Source organism: Dendrobates tinctorius, unplaced genomic scaffold, assembly GCF_039654945.1.
Source record: "Dendrobates tinctorius isolate UK_male_01 unplaced genomic scaffold, ASM3965494v1 ptg000060l, whole genome shotgun sequence".
In the NCBI taxonomy this organism is placed as follows: Eukaryota; Metazoa; Chordata; class Amphibia; order Anura; family Dendrobatidae; genus Dendrobates; species Dendrobates tinctorius.
This window is the reverse complement of record NW_027361728.1, coordinates 13304699-13322963: the sequence shown is the minus strand read 5'-3', so window position 1 is coordinate 13322963 and position 18265 is coordinate 13304699. Positions and strand designations below refer to the sequence as shown.

At 47.2% G+C, this 18265-nt stretch overlaps 1 protein-coding gene and 1 long non-coding RNA gene across 4 annotated transcripts in view; one reads left to right on the top strand and one right to left on the bottom strand.

Moving 5' to 3' along the window:
* Positions 1-6931: 6931 nt before the first annotated feature.
* LOC141092747 (uncharacterized) lies at positions 6932-9242 on the bottom strand. Of its 2 annotated transcripts, XR_012232890.1 has the most exons (4): positions 8612-9242; positions 8291-8503; positions 8076-8197; positions 6932-7466 (listed from the first exon to the last, which is right to left on the bottom strand). It is a non-coding gene; the product is annotated as an uncharacterized lncRNA (long non-coding RNA). The 2 variants fall into 2 exon arrangements; XR_012232889.1 differs by having other exon boundaries at positions 8076-8503.
* A 6989-nt stretch (positions 9243-16231) lies between these two features.
* The window catches only part of PPP1R2 (protein phosphatase 1 regulatory inhibitor subunit 2), a 36180-nt gene continuing 34146 nt past the window's right edge, over positions 16232-18265 (top strand). For both annotated transcript variants that reach the window (XM_073578697.1, XM_073578698.1), the window contains exon 1: positions 16232-16541. In XM_073578697.1, coding sequence (XP_073434798.1) covers positions 16249-16541 — 293 coding nt within the window. In that variant the 5' untranslated portion in view covers positions 16232-16248. The remainder of the gene's footprint in view (positions 16542-18265) is intronic.

Sequence of the window (18265 nt, the reverse complement as noted above, 5' to 3'; positions counted from 1 at the left end):
TCTAAAATTCCAGCAGAGCATTGTAAGAAACTTATTGATGGTTACCGGAAGCGGTAGGTCGCAGTTATTTTGGCTAAATGTTGTGCAACCAAGTATTAGGCTGAGGGTGCCAATACTTTTGTCTGGCCTATTTTAGGAGTTTTGTGTGAAATGATCAATATTTTGCTTTTTGCTTCATTATCTTTTGTGTTTTTTCATTTAAGACAAATTAAATGAAGATAATAATACCAAAGAATTTGTGTTTGCAATCATTTTCAGGAAGAAACTGAGTATTATCTGACAGAATTGCAGGGGTGTCAATACTTTTGGCCACAACTGTGTGTGTGTATATATATATATATATATATATCACTATGTAATAAACTATGTAAGTGGCAAAAAACAGTTTTCAACAAAAACATACTAAATAACATTTGTGCAGTCTATGAATTTGTTCTAAGAAATAGAATTGCTTCCATCAGATCCTCCTTCATAGATGACCTAAAATCTGACCTAATAATTTTAAGGCCAGAGAACAACCTCTCTACACTAACCTGGGTTGGAGGCAAAGCCGTAACCACATGGGCAACATCTCTAACAATTTCCGGGTATAAAGGAATTGCCTCATGCACAGTCAGTTTTGATGAACGGTTGAATTTTTCTATTTCTTTGAGAGCAAGTGAAACATTTTGCTGAAATATGGTCAATCTGCTTGCTATAGGAGACGGAGTGAAATCTTTTTCCTTGCGGCAATGCTTTGCCTGCTCCATGTCCTCCAAATACTTGTCAAAGTCAAATTCCTCATCTGATGAGGATGAAGATATGGCAGCAGTAGCACTGTCAGGACCCAAGTCCTCTTGCACCTGGCAGTCCTCCTGTAGGCCACTCATCCTAACTGCTACCTCATTCAGAGCTTCTTTTCATTTAGTAAGCTGTTGATCATCAAGCAGTATACAATGACTTGGGTCCACATAAACAGCTGCCAGAAAAAAAAAATTTTCCATTAGCCGTGTCTCTCTGTTTCATTGAAGCAGAAATGCCATCTGCGATTAAACCTCCTCTTTGGGACAGACAAAATATCAAGTTCTTCCATTCCATTATGAAAATGCCAGGAGTTAAATCCTCAGCTTGTAATTTTTTTAGTCACGGTAAATGGATGATTTAAGCAATTCCTTCAATTCAGCCACCTGTGTCCATTGACCTTCATTTAGGGTTACCTGAGGGTTTGCCATATCTATAAGAAACGGTTTTAGTTCAAGCAATCGCTCAATCATTAAATAAGTGCTGCCCCACCGAGTGGCTTGATCGACAATTTCCCCTTTTCCAGCACGTCTTCAAGATGGAATCAATTTTAGGGGTTCTGGCAGCAATAACCAATTTCCTCACTTTTCCAATCAGATTTCCAGCATGTCCCTGTTGCATACTATCTCTTATTGCCAGCTGTAGTGTGTGCACAACACAGCGCATGTGATGAATATGAAAGTGTTTTGAAGCAGCTTCAACAAGATCATCTATTTCTAAAGTATAATTTTGCTGTTCTTCTGTTGTAATATCTGTTTGTTCCTCAGTTACATGAACAGCACTGTGGCCTTCCATCTCAAACATACTGAATCCTAAATTTTCTTCTAGCTGTTGCTCATTACTCTCATTCATTAGTTTAATTGTACTTATATTTGAAGCATTGTCCATTACAATAGCAAGAACCCGTTCTTTTTTGAGTTCCTAATCTTGCAGAACTTTTTCCACTAAGGCCTGGAGAAACTGGCTGCTGTGATGAGCTTTAGTATCTTTTACTGACAGTGTCTTTGTAACAATTTCTTTGTTGTCACAAACATTCCGAACATTGATGGCAAAATAGTTCACTCTGTGACGTGTGCAGGCATCTATTTTAAGAAACCTGATGCGTCTTTTGAGAGTCTTTTTTAAGATCTTCCTTTTGTTTAAGGGCTTCTTCAATCACTAATTTTCTAATACTTTTTCTTTCCAGAGAAACACCAAGTTTGCGGGCCATTTCTCCATTAAGAGCTGTAAAAGCTGGTCGTGCAAATAATGATAATGGTAGACCGTCCTTCACAACAAGCTGTATGAGCTGTCTTTTAAACATATCTGCTGTCATTGTTACAGTAACTTTGTCACTTACAAAATATCTTGTTAATGATGTTTGAGATGCTCTTTCCTCCTCCTTTTCCTGGGCACGGGTTTGTTGGTGCTGCTGTTATCTTTCTCAGTCACAGCTTTGAAAACTTCTGGGTGGAAGCGTTGTAAATGTGTTTTTAGATTGGAAGCTCTTGTAGGAGCATTTTTATCACTGCCTGAGTATGCACTGATTTTGGAATCACAGCATTTGTTTTCCTCTGGGTCACTTGTCATACATTGACACAAAATATTTTTCATCTTGAGTCACTGTGAAATGCTCAAATACAGCTGACTTCATGGGGAGCTTCTTAGACATTTTGTAATTATATAAATTCACTCTCAAAATAATTTTGTCCTATAAAATAATGTATATTATAATTCCAGCAAGAACTGGGAACCATGTACAGTGGGGAAAATAAGAATTTGATACACTGACATTTTGCAAGTTTTCCCACCTACAAAGAATGGAGAGGTCTGCAATTGTATACTTCACCTGTGAGAGACTAAAAAAAAAAAAAAAAAAAAAATATACAGAAAATCACATTGTATCATTTAAATAATATGCATTTTATTGCATGAAATACGTATTTGATACAATATAAAAACAGAACTTAATATTTGAAAAACAAATAATTATACACACTGGCGCTCCTTCTATGAATACACCTAATGGAGAAGCTGCAGGTGAAAACAGGCACTGTGCAAATCCTGTTACATAAACTACAAGTAATAGACAAAAAATAAAATTCACTGCGCTACCTCTAAGAATTACCATGAATAGGTACCAAGAAAAATAATATTGTATCAAAAAGATACTCAGGATAAACCATTCACTGATACTGCCTGATAATGATTAGTTAAGTAGCAGACAGTAGCTGTGCCCCGAAAGCACTATAGAAATTAGCCTCACACTGTTATCAGCAGAGAGTGATGGAATGTAACCTCCGCTGGTAAGGCTATGAGATAAGGTTATCAGGTTCTACTGATTGATCAAGAGAGCGTCACCAAGATGCTATATAAATTAGCAGCCTACCACTATTAATGGATGGTGGCAAAGTGATGCACTTACTTGTTGAATTTGTGAGGCACAATAGCCAAGTGATCAATCAGGATGCCGTATAGCATGAAGATGTAAGCTTCCAATGTGCCGCTTAGGGGTTAACGTGCTTCTGGCATGTGAGGAATGCAGGCGGGCAGCTTGGAAAGAGCAGAGGCTGACGGCGGGCTCCGGCCGAAGTAACTGCCGCCAACACACTGCAGAGCACGGAAAGCCGGGGGCGTGACGTCACGTGACCAGCCGCCGTGCTGGACGGATGGTGCTCAGGGTCAATCCGAATAACGCGTTTCGAGGGACACGGTCCCCCTTCATCAAGGTTACAGGTGTTGGCCCCTGTCCATCCTAATAAACCCCCTACCTCCCAGTTTAGCTGCACCCACCTGGTTGGAAAGTTAAGTTATGAATGGGTCACCGAGGAGGAAAAAACCTAAACATGCTAAGCCCAGAAAAACCAGAGAGGTTGGTAACTATGCAGATTGCAGATCCCTGATCCTAACCACACAACTAGCAGCAGCCGTGGAGCGTACCTACGATGAACCTAGACGCCTCGTCAAGGTCGGAGGACTAAATAAGCATAAAGCAAGAAAAGGGGAAAACTGCACCAGAGCAGACCCCAAAGGAATAGACAGCCTCCACACATGTATTGACGGTGAAACAAGATGAAAACACAAACACAGGCAGGAAAATAGGCTGAGCAAACGATGGGGCCCAAACTAACTAGAAAGGAGAGGAAAGGAAAGGAAAGACACTGTCTGCAATATGCCCCAAACCCTCCAAAATAATGTCCAACACTTCTGATAACAAAATTAACCATGAAGTCACTAGACTTCTCCCACTATATCAGCACTCTGAAATGTTCTGAGACAGAGCAAAAAGAGGCCAATCTAATAAGGGACAAAAAGCAAATTGGCAAATACAGATAAATAAGAGTGGAAATTCAGCACAGCCCCAGCCGAGGCTGGCTGACCACACAAAAAAAACTGAATAGAACAACAAAATCAAGTGTGAACATTAGCAGAGAAACTTAGCTTGAGCTGACTGGAGCAGAGCTGAGAACCAAGACCTGACAAGCAGAAGGAATCACCAGCACCAGAGTAGGGCGTCGGCTGTCTTAAATCCAATCTGAGATTCCTGAGGTCCAATCGTCATCCTCATTATCAGGTGGCAGATCTCTACTGATTAAATCAGCCTCACTACCTCCTGTTACCACCAGAGGGAGCCTGGAAGGAGAACTCACAACTGGTAGACCAGAAAATGAACTCACAACAGATAAGCCTCCTTGACAATGAAATTGCAAGGACTAAGAGCTGCAGAACAATCAACAAGTGGTCGAATACCATTTTTTTGGTCCAGAACTTAATATTTGGTACAGAAACCATTGTCTGCAATTACAGAGGTCAGACATTTCCTGTAGATTCTGTTTCTCTCAGTTGAAGTGTACCTATGATTAAAAATTTCAGACCTCTCCATTCTTTGTAGGTGGGAATCGACAGTGTATCAAATACATACTTTCCCCACTGTATAATTTTAGATAAAAATAAAACAAACTTTGCATAAACCAATAGTACAAATGACAAAAATAAAGTTTGTAAAATATGTTAGATAGCTTTACTTTGAATTTCCAATGCTTTTCTTAGGGTACAGCTCACTAAATGCTTCACAGTCTATGAAGAGGAGAGGAGGGAGCAAGTTTGTTGTGTATCATACTCCAGAAACAAAGAAACTGATAACAGAGCTAATAACTTGATGTTTTGGCTTCTATACCTATACAAGTCCTCATATAAGTCCTCATCAATCCTGTTGCTGTATTTTCCCTGTATATTGTATGTATATTGTATAAAAGCTAGCTTCCCAAAAGTATATGAGCTCAAAGAAAAAACAAACAAGCATACAGAGAGAACATACAGTATACTGAACTATTGATTTATGCAGTTTATTGAAAGTTTAAATATGCTTTAAGAAGTAATTACTTTAATGTTGTTATCCTGTTCACTCCAGCAATTCTTCTGAGATGAGTGCAGGCCTTCCTTCTTTCTGAGTGTGTTTAGTTTGTACCCTTGTCTGTAGAGGAGGAGCTTCACTGGTGCTGGAGTGCAGCACTGACTTATCTCAGCTAAGACAAAGCTAGATCATCAGTCTACATTCACACCATGGGAATAGCCAGGATCAAAACTGGGGGGGGGGGCAGAACCTCATACTGCACACCTCAGCTACTGCAGCACCTCATACTGCACACCCCTACACTTGAAAATAAGGCCTGCACCTTAAGAATATGTGGTGAATGCAGTCTATTTATTCCAACTATCAATTGATGTTGATGTGTTACTGAAGACGAGCAATGCCTGTCCTGTGCGTCCTTTTGGGCAGCTATGAGGTGTACCTGACTGGTGCTTGAAAAAAGAAAAAAGGGAGTTTTAGTCTGTGTGCTACCCGGCTTTCATTCTTTTTGGTACAGATAAGATATGGATAGACAGATATGGGTAAATGGATAGATAGAGTAGATTTGTAATCTGCTCTTGCTATTGAAAACATTATCTATGAGCTCAAAAACCTTTCAGGTTTTTAAAAAGCTGATCTGATCTTGCAGCTAAAAAACGTATCCTCAAAAAAAGTAGTAAAAACGCTGTGTGTGAATGTAGCCTTAGATCAGGAATAGACAGCCATTTATAGGACACTAGCTGAAGAGCCCGGCGTTGCCTGGGCATAGTAACCAACTGTGGTTAGGTATAACAAATTATAATTATATTGCACATAAAACCCGTGCATCTAATCCTATCCTGTGTGATACTGTCTGCTGAACCGTGTAGCTAATACTATTCTGTGTGATACTGTGTGCTGAGCTGCGTATCTAATCCTATCCTGTGTGATACTGTCTGCTGAGCCGTGTATCTAATCCTATCCTGTGTGATACTGACTGCTGAGCTGTGTATCTAATCCTCTCCTGTGTGATACTGACTGCTGAGCCGTGTATCTAATCCTCTCCTGTGTGATACTGACTGCTGAGCCGTGTATCTAATCCTCTCCTGTGTAATACTGACTGCTGAGCCGTGTATCTAATCCTATCCTGTGTGATACTGGGCTCCCCCTGCAGTCTGTGTCAGAGGGTGGTCTGTGTTGGCACGGTAATAAATTGTGTTATTTCCAGCTTTACAGACGGACGATAACACCATAGAAATGATAAGAATAATAGGCCTCAGTTACCACAACTGTCTACAAAGGAAACAGTTGCTGATAGCAACCAATCACAGCTCATTTTTCATCTTTTAAACAGCTCTGGGACAGCGTGGCGAGTTTTGAGTGGCGACTTTTGTGTTTCGACTTTTATGTGGCGAGTTTGGTGTATGTGTGGTGAAATGTGTGCTGAGGGTGGTATATGTGTTCAAGCACGTGGTAGTGTGTGGCGCATTTTGTGTGTGTTCATATCCCCGTGTGTGATGAGTATCCCATGTCAGGGCCCCACCTTAGCAACTGTACGGTATATACTCTTTGGCGTCATCGCTCTTATTCTTTAAGTCCCCCTTGTTCACATCTGGCAGCTGTCAATTTGCCTACTACACTTTTCCTTTCACTTTTTCCCCATTATGTAAATAGGAGCAAAATTGTTTGGTGAATTGGAACTCGCGGGGTTAAAATTTTGCCTCACAACATAGCCTATGATGCTCTTGGGGTCCAGTCGTGTGACTGTGCAAAATTTTGTGGCTGTAGCTACGACGGTGCAGATGCCAATACATACATACACTTTTGCCCCATTATGTAGATACGGGTAAAATTGTTTGGTGAATTGGAACGCGCGGGGTTAAAATGTCGCCTCACAACATAGCCCATGACGCTCTCGGGGTCCAGACGTGTGACTGTGCCAAATTTTGTGGCTGTAGCTGCGACGGTGCGGATGCCAATCCCGGACATGCATGCACACATACATACTTTACATATCCACATTGAGCTTTATATATTAGACTTCATAACTTTCCCAAATCCCTCTGAAAAAATATTCAGCACATTCTGCATTGAACTACTGTACCCAATTTATTATATATTTTAGGAGTTGGTCCATTTTATACCGACTCCGACAAAATGAGCTCCGACTCCACAGCCCTGCCTCCTTCACATTTTTAGGTGCGGGCCAATCACGAATAGTCTGGATCTTACTTGCCTCCATGTTAAGCCACTGTGGTGAGATGACATACTCCAGAAATTGAATCTCTGTGCAATGGAATTCACATTTCTCAGGCTTAATGTAGAGATGATTCTCTTTCAGACATCTCAGGACGGTTTTAACACACTCCTGATGTTCCTGCAATTAATCCAAAAAAAAAAAAAAAAAAAAAAAATATTGTCCAGATAAATCACGACAAAATGGTCTAACAGATCTCTAAAAATATCATTAGCCAGATGTTGGAATGTTGCCGGAGCATTGCAGAGACCGAAAGGCATCACCAGATATTCGAAATGCCCATACCGACATCTAAATGCAGTCTTCCATTCATCTCCAGAGCGGATCGGAATCAAATTATACGCTCCTCAAAGATTCAACTTAGAGAAGACTTTAGCAGTTCAGGAATTAATGGTAAAGGGTAGCAATTCCAGATGGTTACCTTATTGAGCTCCCGATAATCAATACAGGGTCTAAGAGTTCCATCAATCTTTTTAATGAAAAAAGATGGGTGCTCCTGCCGGTGATGAGGAGGGGCGAATTAAACCCCTTAGCCAAATTCTCATCAGTTTATTCCCTCATAGTCTGCAGCTCCGGAGCTGCTAGTGGGTAGACATTCTTGAATGGAATAGCTGCCCCCGGAAGCAGTTCAATGGGACAATCATAAGGACTGTGAGGAGGAAGCTGGTCTGCTATTTTCTTCTCACAAGTATCCGAAAATTCATTATAGATAGAAGGTAATAAAGATACCTCAGTGGTACTTTCCGTGTCCCGAGGAGTTGCCTGGCTTGTTACTGGTGTTTCTCTTGATGGGAAAGTGATCTCCTTGGTCTCCCAGTTGATAGGATTTTGCAACTGCAGCCATGGAATTCCTAAAATTAAAGGGAAATGTGGTGAGGAGTTTAACATAAAGGATAAATTTCCTGATGATTGGGTTCCATGGAAACTTCCAGGGGTACAGTTACCTGATCTACTGGTCCAAAAACTAGAGGGGAACCATCCAACGTTTCCAAAGTTACCGAGGTGGCTTTCTGCTGAGTCTGAATGCCATGTTCCTTGGCAAAGGTTAAGTCCATAAAATTACCTACTGCCTCTGAATCCACCATAGCTGCACAGGGAATCCATTGTCCCAACAACCGGATCTTAATGGGAAGGGAGCAGTGTTTCTCTTTATCCCTCTGTGTTTTACGAGAGGCGGTCACAGACAGAGAATGAAAGATGTCATTCACAGAGAAACTAAACTCAGACGTAACAGATTTAGCATTCTGATTCTCAAATTCCCCTACCATGGCCAGTACATTGCGAGGCCGCTTGGGACAGTTGATAAGGAAGTGATCTGACTGACCGCAGTAAAAACAGACTTTCCTGAAAACGTTGCTCTCTGCACTCGCTACTCTCATGCTGCTGTAAAGCATCCACCTGCATGGGAACTGGTTCAGCCTCCCAAGAGGATTTGCCTGTAGGTTCTTTAGGAGAAAAGGAAGAATTAGAGACACGATTAGAGGCCGCAAATCTCTCCTGTCTACGCTCAGTAATTCGTATATCAATGTGTACACAATGTTGTATAAAAGCGTCTAACTCGTGCGGAGCATCTGCATGAGCTAACAAGTCTTTCGTCGCACTAGACAATCCCCTCTTATAAGTGGATAATTGGGCATAACAGTCCCATATTGTATCCAACGCTAGCCGTCTAAACTCAGTAGCGTATTCAATGACAGAACGCCTACCCTGACGTCAAGATAACAAGGCGGTCTCAGCTGTAGTGTGACAATTAGGGTCATCAAGCATCATAGACATTGCAGCAAGAAGATAATCGAGGATATTCAAACGAGGGTCACGAGTCTCCATAAGCGGATTTGCCCACGCGAGAGCTCTGGAAGTAAGTAACATGATTATACATAAAACCTTGGATCGATCAGTAAGGAAGTGGGCGGCATGCACATCAAAATACAAAAGACATTGATTCACAAACCCACGAAACTTGTAGCGGTCTCCACTGAACCTAAATGGTGGCAACTTGGGAGGACTAGTTGGCAGTAGCTGCCCGGGGGTGGAGGCACCAGTGCTATTATCTGATTACTTAAATCCTGAAGTGCCTGTTCAAAATGGGCCTCCCAGTTAGCACAATATGGAATGATGCAAGTAAAGCAAAACTAACAGAGCACTTCCTGTAATTGTAACGAAAACACAGCTCAATATAAAAATGTCCAGAGTAACTGAAGAGCGATGCGCAACCGCTAATATAACCAGTCCAACAGTAATATAACGCAGGTGTGTACAAGACACTGAACGTAGGAGTCCAGCAGAAAGTATGTGAGTAAGCATACCTCATTTAATGAGGCAATCCAGCAATGTTAAGAAGCAGCGCTGAGGACGTGGCAGAAGTGGAGGGCGGAGCTAGCGTGACGTCACATAGAGAAAGGACGGGTGCGTGAATGGGCACAAACCAACGCGTTTCGAGGGGTATCTCCCCTCTTCGTCAGGGCCAGCTTCCAGCCAGGGCACGCGAAGGGGCAGGCGTCCTCCTTCTCCCTCTCCTCCCCGACGTGAGCACTACACAGGCGGTGCCGACACCTAATTGCAACAGCGGGCACCTGCCCACGCCAGTTAAACGCTGCACCACCAATGACTATACAAGTATATGACAGACATTATACTTGAACAGACGCTAGTTTCAGTTTCTCTAACACGAATCGCTCCATATATACAGTATTTGGTGACAGCACCGACTTGCAGCATCAGGCAACTGCTCACGCCAGCTAAACGCTGCACCACCAATGACAATACGAGTAAGTATGACAAACTGTGAATCTGAATAGACGCTAATTACAGTTCCTTTAACGAGAAATATATATATATATATATATATATATTAGTGGCTACACCTACTTGTGGCATCAGGAATCTGCTCACGCCAGCTACACGCTGCTTCACCAAATACAACTAAGTGCACTATAAACATTGTATATACAAATTGGACCCAAACTGGTGATAACTATAGTTTCTCTAATAGAAATCATTCTATACATATTAGATCGCTCATATTCACCTACTGGACCAAGGCTTCTATCTTCCTAAATACAGGCAGCACCCTAAACCAGTAAGTGCCACTTTATAAACATCTATCACCATCCCTGTATTTGGACATCCTCTACGCTTTACATTACTATATAACCTTACAGTCCCTGCATCAGCAGTAACGAAATTGCTCTAAACAATTGAGCTTATGATTGTCTCAAAATCATCTTGGAGGATAAAAATCAATTGCTAATCTCAGTAAGTACATAGGCGCTCACAGATAGTTTGTATGTAATCCTGTACCAAGTTCTATCCAAATGATATTAATCATCACGTATTCCATTATTATTACTACCCTACCAGGATATAATTAATTCCATTACTGAATACACCTTTCGCCTGTGGACTCGACTGCATATCCCAGCATTCCCAAACTAAAAAGTGAGTACATCAGATTCATTGATACCATTTACGCGGTTATATAAACAGGTTTATTCTTAAAGGTATTGTCACACTTAGCGATATCGCTAGCAATATCGCTATAACTTGTGACGTTATAGCGATATTGCTAGCGACATCGCTGTGTCTGATACTTACCTACGACCCGCTCCCCCGCTGGTCATCGCTGATCGTGTGAGACCGTCCAGGACTATTTCTCGTCGTCAGCTTCCTGCGGCGCTTCCTGTGGAGAGACGAGCGTGGAGCCGGGCGGGAGGACACAGGATCGCCTAGTGTGACAGGTAAGTAGCGACCCCCGACCCCTGCTATGTTGCTGGTGAGATCTGCCTGAGTGGCAGCTCACTAGCGACCACTTAGCGATGTACCAGCGATCCTGACCGCGTCATATCGCTGGTCGGGATCGCTGATACATCGCTAAGCCTGACAGTACCTTACCCCTCAGTATAGCGTGGTGAATATTGTTCTTATTTACCCTAGTCTAATCAATTAACAGGAATAGACACAGAACCTGTTTTTCACCAGCATCTGAATAATCCCCCCCCCCCTTACAACCCTGGGTGGTTAGCACGTATCAAAAACCTATATAGTTGTTGTCCCTATAAAATAATAGACAATTAAACAATTCTGATTAATGTATCAATTGCAATTTGTTTCACTTTGATTACTGAAATTTGTGTCAGTTACCAATTTAATACACTTTCATACACTACGATAGTCATATGATATCTATTTAATACACTTTACTATTTTGTTATCAATTTGTGGGAAACAATTTAATACATTTTGATTCACTACGATATTCGTAAGATATCTATTTAATGCACTTTAATTCACTACGATATCTATTTCATTCCCTTTAATATCAATTTGATATCAAATTGATAGTAGGCGGGGCACCTGTCAGATTTCTTTTGGACCAGACATCCCTGCCCCTTACTACTACTTCTTCCTGGACAATCAGTGTCCTATTCCAGCATTCACTGCTCCTTCCTGGACAATCCCTGTCCCGTCCGAGCTTTTAGGTCCATCAGCTTACTACCATTTTCCTGGTCCGTCTTCGACTTATAGGATAAAAGGCTCGCCGTCTCTGCTTCACCTAGTCCCTGCCATAAGCTGCAGATCCTCCTTGGAACGGTCCTGTTCAAGCTGGTGACCGCCTGCATGACACTCAGCCTGGGGACTCTTCTTGCTGAAGCAACCTTGTCCCCACGGCTGTCACACTGTCCTTGCTCACTGCTGCATCTACACTTCTTGCCCTAGGCAAGGCTGCCCACTCTGCTCACTAACCAGGAAGTGTCTAGTCTACACTATATCCCCACTGTAACTCCTCCCAGTCAAGTAAACCCCTATGCTTACTAAAGCTAGGCTAGTACTCTTACTCCCTATCTCTAGTATGCCCCCTCTATTCTAATCCCACTATTGTCCTATACTACCTTCTATTCTATCCCTAAGCTTATAAACAGTACATACACTATACAGCAACATTACAGGAACACGTTAGCATTGGTAAACGACAAGCTACCGCACGTAATCCATGTGAACAATGTCCAAAGAGAGGGAAGCATGTGACGGCCTCGGTCACCGTCACACAGCCGCAAGGGCCTGTGTGAGCAGGGAACACCCAGCAGCAGCATGGCCCTGTGTGAGCAAGGAATCCCTAGAAGCACAGTCCTGTGTGAGTGAGCAGGATTGGGTCACAGAGGAGGAAAGCAAGACCAAGCTAAGCCACAGAAAATTAGAGAGGTTGGTAACTAAGCGGATTGCAGACCCCTGATCCTATCCACACAATTAGCTGCAGCCGTGGAGCGTACCTACGATGATCCTAGACGCCTTGACACAGCCAGAGAACTAAATAAGCCTAAAGTAAGAAAGGGGAAAGCTAAACTGCCCCAGAGCAGACCCCAAACATATTGTCGGTGAGACAAGATGAAAACACAAACGCAGGTAGGAAAATAGACTGAGCAAACGATGGGGCCCACACTAACTAGACAGGAAAGACTGTCTGCAATCACGCAAAAAATACCCAACACGTCTGATAGAAAAATACTGAAGTCACTAGACTTCGCCCACTATATCAGCACTCTGGTATGTTCTGAAAGCAGATCATTATCAGGTGGCAGGCCTCAGTTAATTAGATCAGCTCCATTACCTCCAGTAACCACCAGAGGGAGCCCAGAAAGAGAACTCGCGACCCCCCCTGTCAATACAACCAGCTCCACTACCTTCACTAGTAACCAGAGGTAGGCCAGAAAGCGAATTCACAACAGAACCCCCAGCAGCAGCACGGCCCAGTGTGAGCAGAGACACCCCCACCAGCAGCAGAGCCCTGTGTGAGCAGAGACCCCTCAGCAGCACGGCCCTGAGTGAGCAGAGACCCCTCAGCAGCACGGCCCTGAGTGAGCAGAGACCCCTCAGCAGCAGAAGCACAGGCCTGTGTGAGCAGAGACCCCACAGCAGCAGAACGGCCGTGTGAGCAGAGACTCCTCAGTAGCAGAACGGCCCTGTGTGAGCAGAGACCCCCCAGCAGCAGCACGGCCCTGAGTGAGCAGAGACCCCGCAGAAGCACGGGTTTGTGTGAGCAGAGACCCCTCAGCAGCAGAACGGCCATGTGTGAGCAGAGACCCCCCAGCAGCAGAACGGCCCTGTGTGAGCGGAGACGCCCCCAGCAGCAGCACAGCTCTGAGTGAGCAGGGAACCCCCAACAGCATGACCCTGTGTGAGCAGGGAACCCCCAACAGCATGACCCTGTGTGAGCAGGGAACCCCCAACAGCATGACCCTGTGTGAGCAGAGACACCCCCCAGCAGCATGGCCCTGTGTGAGCAGAGACACCCCCCAGCAGCAGCACGGCCCTGTGTGAGCAGAGACCCCCCAACAGCACAGCCCTGTGTGAGCAGAGACCCCCCAGCAGCACGGCCCTGTGTGAGCAGAGACCCCCCCAGCAGCAGCACAGCCCTGTGTGAGCAGAGACCCCCCAGCAGCAGCACAGCCCTGTGTGAACAGAGACCCCCCCAGCAGCAGCACAGCCCTGTGTGAGCAGAGACCCCCCAGCAGCAGCACAGCCCTGTGTGAGCAGAGACCCCCCAGCAGCAGCACAGCCCTGTGTGAGCAGAGACCCCCCAGCAGCAGCACAGCCCTGTGTGAGCAGAGACCCCCCAGCAGCAGCACAGCCCTGTGTGAGCAGAGACCCCCACAGCAGCACGGCCCTTTGTGAGCAGAGACCCCCACAGCAGCACGGCCCTTTGTGAGCAGAGACCCCCCCCAGCAGCAGCACGGCCCTGTGTGAGCAGAGACCCCCCAACAGCAGCACAGCCCTGTGTGAGCAGAGACCCCCCAGCAGCAGCACAGCCCTGTGTGAGCAGAGACCCCCCAGCAGCAGCACAGCCCTGTGTGAGCAGAGACCCCCCCAGCAGCAGCACAGCCCTATGTGAGCAGAGATCCCCCCCAGCAGCAGCACAGCCCTGTGTGAGCAGAGATCCCCCCCAGCAGCAGCACAGCCCTGTGTGAGCAGAGATCCCCCCCAGCAGCACAGCCCTGTGTGAGCAGAGACCCCCCAGTAGCAGCACGGCCATGTGTGAGCAGAGACCCCCCCCAGTAGCAGCACAGCCCTGTGTGAGCAGAGACCCCCTAGTAGCAGCACGGCCCTGTGTGAGCAGAGACCCCCCCCAGCAGCACAGCCCTGTGTGAGCAGAGACCCCCCCCCAGCAGCACAGCCCTGTGTGAGCAGAGACCCCCCCCAGCAGCACAGCCCTGTGTGAGCAGAGACCCCCCCCAGCAGCACAGCCCTGTGTGAGCAGAGACCCCCACAGCAGCACGGCCCTGTGTGAGCAGAGACCCCCACAGCAGCAGCACAGCCCTGTGTGAGCAGAGATCCCCCCCAGCAGCAGCACAGCCCTGTGTGAGCAGAGATCCCCCCCAGCAGCAGCACAGCCCTGTGTGAGCAGAGACCCCCCCCAGCAGCAGCACAGCCCTGTGTGAGCAGAGACCCCCCCAGCAGCACAGCCCTGTGTGAGCAGAGACCCCCCCCAGCAGCACAGCCCTGTGTGAGCAGAGACCCCCACAGCAGCACGGCCCTGTGTGAGCAGAGACCCCCACAGCAGCAGCACAGCCCTGTGTGAGCAGAGACCCCCCAGTAGCAGCACGGCCATGTGTGAGCAGAGACCCCCCAGTAGCAGCACGGCCATGTGTGAGCAGAGACCCCCTAGTAGCAGCACAGCCCTGTATGAGCAGAGACCCCCCCCAGCAGCACAGCCCTGTGTGAGCAGAGACCCCCACAGCAGCACAGCCCTGTGTGAGCAGAGATCCCCCACAGCAGCAGCACAGCCCTGTGTGAGCAGAGATCCCCCCCAGCAGCAGCACAGCCCTGTGTGAGCAGAGATCCCCCCAGCAGCAGCACAGCCCTGTGTGAGCAGAGATCCCCCCCAGCAGCACAGCCCTGTGTGAGCAGAGACCCCCTAGTAGCAGCACGGCCCTGTGTGAGCAGAGATCCCCCCCAGCAGCAGCACGGCCCTGTGTGAGCAGAGACCCCCCAGTAGCAGCACGGCCATGTGTGAGCAGAGACCCCCTAGTAGCAGCACAGCCCTGTGTGAGCAGAGACCCCCTAGTAGCAGCACGGCCCTGTGTGAGCAGAGACCCCCCCCAGTAGCAGCACGGCCCTGTGTGAGCAGAGACCCCCTAGTAGCAGCACGGCCGTGTGTGAGCAGAGACCCCCCCAGTAGCAGCACAGCCCTGTGTGAGCAGAGACCCCCTAGTAGCAGCACGGCCCTGTGTGAGCAGAGACCCCCTAGTAGCAGCACGGCCCTGTGTGAGCAGAGATCCCCCCCAGCAGCAGCACAGCCCTGTGTGAGCAGAGACCCCCTAGTAGCAGCACGGCCGTGTGTGAGCAGAGACCCCCCCCAGTAGCAGCACAGCCCTGTGTAAGCAGAGACCCCCTAGTAGCAGCACAGCCCTGTGTGAGCAGAGACCCCCTAGTAGCAGCACAGCCCTGTGTGAGCAGAGACCCCCTAGTAGCAGCACGGCCGTGTGTGAGCAGAGACCCCCCCAGTAGCAGCACAGCCCTGTGTGAGCAAAGACCCCCTAGTAGCAGCACAGCCCTGTGTGAGCAGAGACCCCCTAGTAGCAGCACAGCCCTGTGTGAGCAGAGACCCCCTAGTAGCAGCACAGCCCTGTGTGAGCAGAGACCCCCCCAGTAGCAGCACAGCCCTGTGTGAGCAGAGACCCCCTAGTAGCAGCACAGCCCTGTGTGAGCAGAGACCCCCTAGTAGCAGCACAGCCCTGTGTGAGCAGAGACCCCCTAGTAGCAGCACGGCCCTGTGTGAGCAGAGACCCCCCCAGTAGCAGCACAGCCCTGTGTGAGCAGAGACCCCCTAGTAGCAGCACGGCCATGTGTGAGGCGCTTCTGCACCACTTGCTGCAAGCCTAAACCTCTTTCGCGCCTAATACGAAGTATGGTTTCCATAGCAACTACAACGCGCGATAGGCGGGGCTACAACAACCCCGCTCCGACGTCGGAAGTGACGTCAGGAGACGCTGCTGATGACGTAGCGGGAGGTGACAGGGTGGAAGCGCGGCCGGTGCTGGCTGGGCGTGTTCTCACACCGGGACACTGCTCCGCACGGAGAATGGAGGAGCAAACACACAGGCCCATTAAAGGCATTCTGAAGAACAAGAGCTCCGCCGCCGCCGGCGTACGTGTGCTGAGCAAGGCGGAGCTGAGCCGGGACAGTGAGGACGACCAGAGGTGGGAGCGCTGCGGTACCGCAGGAGGGGGTGACCGGCAGTGTGCATGGTGCCCGGACAGAAGGCTCCGTGCTCCCCATCAGCCAGTACTCACTGTCTACTATGGAGTGTTGTTCCGCCTCCTCAGTACTTTCTGTAGCTAGGCAGCAGGATTTTCCAGATCTCGGCTTGCTGTCAGTCAGGAAGAACTTTTCCTGTGCACTATCAGTGGGTAATGTATGATCCCCAAAGCTCAGGACTGATGGCAGCTAGCCTGGTTACAACAGCTGGGCTCATCACGTGACCTTGGCAGCAATGTCAGCAAGGGGGGATCAGAACATGTGTGAGCTGTCACACCTGTACACTAGACTTGTATGCCGCTGTAAAGGGGGACCCCGCTAGTTCACACTACTTACTGCCCCACCAGTTGGTCAAACAAGCTGCCTGGCTGGGTAAGGCCTGTTTCACACTTCAGTTTTTTGTGTCAGTTAAAATCCGCCGAAAAGGCGGAAAGCGGATCCGTTCCTAACTGATGTGAACGGATGCCACCGGATCCGTTTTTTTGACGGATCTGCCGAATTAAGAATTTTAAAGGAACCGCTTCCCGGGTAGGAGAGAGAGAGAGAATGAGAGTATTTTTTTCTCTGTCCGCCAGAAATGATTTCAGGGTTAAATTTCCTCCTGACTTCATTCCTCCGGGCATGCGCTGTAGAAAAATGCAGATCCTGCAGCACAAAAAACGTTGCATGGTCCGTCCAGGCATCTCGGCAGACGCAAAAAAATTGACGGATTCGCAAAAAAACGGATCCAACGGATGGCCATCCGTCAAGATCCGCCGCTAATGCAAGTCAATGGGGAAATAACGGATCCGCCTTTTTTTTGCAAAAACGGCGGATTTTGACTGATGGTCAAAAACGGAAGTGTGAAACAGGCCTAACACACTAGTACACGCACACCCAGCGCTCTGACGCCGGATGGGAGACCTTCTCGCTCTGATGTTGCCAGGGTACCACGGCCAGGCTATATGGTTCCCTCTTAGTGATTGTGGGTACGTTTTAATGGATAAATACCCAAACAATGGGTCATCTGAGTTTAGCCATAACTCTGCAGTCACGTTGTGACTACTACTGCTGTGCTACTCACTGCCACCATTCCCTGGTATTGCCCAGTGGATGTCATCTGCATATGTAAGATCACATTCAGTCTCCCTCAATAGAAGTCCACTAAGTGTAGTCAGCAATGCAGCACAAGTCGCATAATCTCCCGCTCACACAGGGAATGTCAGAGAATCATGACAGCGTGCGCCCCCCACACTGGCCATTCCGCTATCTGGCGTTGGGGTGAATGCAGGCTCTTGCCTGAAACCTGGACCACCATTTACATTTTTATTTAATTTATTAAAGGTGCAGTGCTTCCAGCAATACAGAACTATAATAAACAGGACACACACATTAGGGATAAAATAAAGAGACACCTTACTAATTAGAAGAGAGCTCCTGCGGAGGAGAACCACTGACATTTGGGAAAGTCTGCAATCTTGGTTTTATCTCTCGGGTTTGACCGTGATAAGAAACTTTAAAGGGTCCCATCCAGACCCCTTCTCCTGGTTAGGTGAGTGAGAGTGGCTCCAGTAATTATATGCATGGAATAGCGGCTGCAGGACATCCTTCTAATGTGTCCTATTTTACCATACGACCCTCTTAGTGGAATAATATAGCCGGATTGTTCCCCAGCCTAGTTTCACCA